This window comes from Crocodylus porosus, unplaced genomic scaffold, assembly GCF_001723895.1.
Source record: "Crocodylus porosus isolate Cpor-Errol unplaced genomic scaffold, CroPor_comp1, whole genome shotgun sequence".
Lineage (NCBI taxonomy): Eukaryota > Metazoa > Chordata > Crocodylia > Crocodylidae > Crocodylus > Crocodylus porosus.
In genome coordinates, this window is record NW_017728943.1 from 82,318,275 (window position 1) to 82,320,775 (window position 2,501).

General features: G+C 51.9%; 1 protein-coding gene across 1 annotated transcript in view; it reads right to left on the reverse strand.

Annotated features, from left to right (window-relative positions):
- Positions 1–1,211, reverse strand: part of RSPH9 (radial spoke head 9 homolog) — a 19,501-nt gene extending 18,290 nt beyond the window's left edge. The window contains exons 1-2 of the mRNA XM_019548598.1: positions 984–1,211; positions 724–853 (exon numbers count right to left, since the gene is read on the reverse strand). Of these exons, the coding sequence (XP_019404143.1) occupies positions 724–853; positions 984–1,211 (358 nt within the window). The remainder of the gene's footprint in view (positions 1–723; positions 854–983) is intronic.
- Between the last annotated feature and the right edge of the window lie 1,290 nt (positions 1,212–2,501).

A 2,501-nucleotide genomic window follows, 5' to 3' on the forward strand; every position in this document is an offset into this window, starting at 1 on the left:
TTACTGTCCGAGCCCCCAAGGTCTAGAACAGTCTGCCAGCGGAGGTGGTTCAAGCACCTACATTGAACACCTTCAAGAGTAAATTGGATACTTATCTTGCTGGGATCCTGTGACCCCAGCTGACTTCCTGCCCTTTGGGCAGGGGGCTGGGCTTAATGATCTCCCAAGGTCCCTTCCAGCCCTGATGTCTATGAATTCCCTCTAACTGTGTCCCAGAGGCTCCACAGAAAGGCAGAGATTTCCTGAAAACAGATAACTGCACTATGCTGTGCTAGGGCAATTTTGCAGGCACTGCTAAGAGTAATCCCTGAGTAGTACTGGGCACTGGTCACAACAAACTCCCTGTGCCCCTTTGTCTGCACCCTGTAACCTATAGCACTTTAACTGCACCCCAACACTGCTAGAAACTCAGTGAACCAGAACATAAAGGAAACGCCACAGTCAATGGCTCTGGAGACTAAGCCAAACCAGATCCACTGGTGAAATTCTTCTCCCATCTCCCAGAATGGCCCACTTGATATTAATTATTATGTTGGAAGCTCTGTCAGCTGAATTAAAATGGAAGCAGCAGCAGCAGATCTTCTATTCTCTGATCACCAAGTCTAGGGAGAGGAACAAGGCAGAATCCAGAGCACCAACTAGGAGGAAGTCATCTTTACTTACTGTTTTTACATACAAAATACATACAAGCATCCTACCCCAGTAGAGATGATATGGACTTACCTTCAAAGTTCCTGTTTTCATGGACAGGTCCAAGCGGTGTCTTCACAAATGCACCCCGTGGGATGATACCCACTGCCCTATCTATTTGTTCTATTGTAGCTACAAGTCGGGTCTCCTCCTTAATAAAGAGCTTTAAAGGAAAAAAAAACAGATATAAAAACCTGGCTTTCCTTATTTACTGGAAAGAAACTGAGGCCACCTGTAGGAACCACAGTAGAATCATCAGCTTGGCGTTTGATGGAGAATCAGATTGCACTTACCCCACTGTCATCTTCATATATCCTGTCACTGTCTTCCTTCCTCTCAGGGGACTCGTACTCATAAGAAGGATCCCCCTGGAAACGGCCTCTAAGCCCTGCAGTCTGGGCAATCATTTCCTCAGTAGCTGGGGGCAGGAGGCTCCACTCCACGCAGTTCAAGCTGTGCACCACCCGAACACAATGAAGAGAAAAGGTTATTGAAGCACAGGGGCCCTCATTTTCAAACATGCTGCATCCCCCTGGGTGCCTTGCAGGAACCATGAATGAACAGGTAATGAGCAGAAAAGCCCTATAGCTTACAATGCTGGAAACCATGTGCTTCTTCAGAGCATCATGACACATGCCTAGGACAGAGAGGCCATGCTGAGGAGCAAGAGAAGCAGATGGAGGGAGCTGCTGTGAGATCTTGTCCTCTGCTCTGCACCCCCAGAGATGGGCTGAAGGAAAGATGACCTTGTTGCTGAGGAGCTGAGCCTGGAAAGAGGTCTGTGCTTTGCACCCAGCTCTGCCCCAAGCTCTTTGGGCAGGCTCCTGGGTTTGGAAATCTACTTCTGGGAGCATGGGGCAGGGTTTGTAGATAACTCATCAGGCTCTGTGTGGCTCTGCTGTATGATCAGTGACAAGAGGAAGCACATCAGAGTGGAAAAGCCATTTGACAGCCAGGGACAATGACAAACACCTCAATCCAATCCCCTGCCCACCCTCAAGCTCTGCAACACTAGGAAATCCCAGCCCCACGCTCTTCTCAGCCACAGCCTCTGCCCCTGGACCCTGTTAGGAAGAGTTACCATACATTCAGGTTTTACCTGATGTCTTCTTTTTAGGTTCTCCCATATCCATCTAGGCAGTTTTTTAAAATCTGAACAAATGTCTGGGATTTTGCTCTGCCTCTGCTCAGCATCAAAGCTTTTCCTGACTCTTCTTAGCTTGCCCCAGCAAGGAGCTGCTTGGGGCTGGGGACAATAAGGGAGAGCGACTGGAGGCAGGGGCATCATGTGTGCTGAGCATGGCCCTGGCAGCTGCAGACACGTAAGTCTGTGTGGGGCAGGGGTTGGAGGCCCATGGCTTAGGGACGGGGCGGGGAGGGCTGTATCAGCATGTGAGTGGGACAGGTACCTGCCGGCACTGGGGCTGCAGCAGGACTGAGTGGGGAAGCGCGGAAGGTGCCTGTCTCTTCAGTGGGGATAGCAGGTGGGGAGGTTCTTTGGGGCCAGCAGGGAGCTGTGTGGGCAACAGGGCCATGGGTTGGGATTGAGTGGCACCGGCAGGGCTGTGGGGGGACAGAGGCTGCGGGTTAAGAATAAGGAGCACTGGCAGGGTTGAGGGGGCTGTGGCTTGGGAGTGAAGGGCACCAGGGGGCAAGGGACTGTGGGTTGGGAGTGCGGGGCACCAGCATGGTCTGGAGGCCATGGTACTGTGGGTCAGGAGTGAGGGGCAGCAGCAAGGCTGGAGGGGCTGTGACTTGGGAGTGAGGAGCAGGAGCAGGGCACAGGCATATCATTGCCCCCCACATATTAC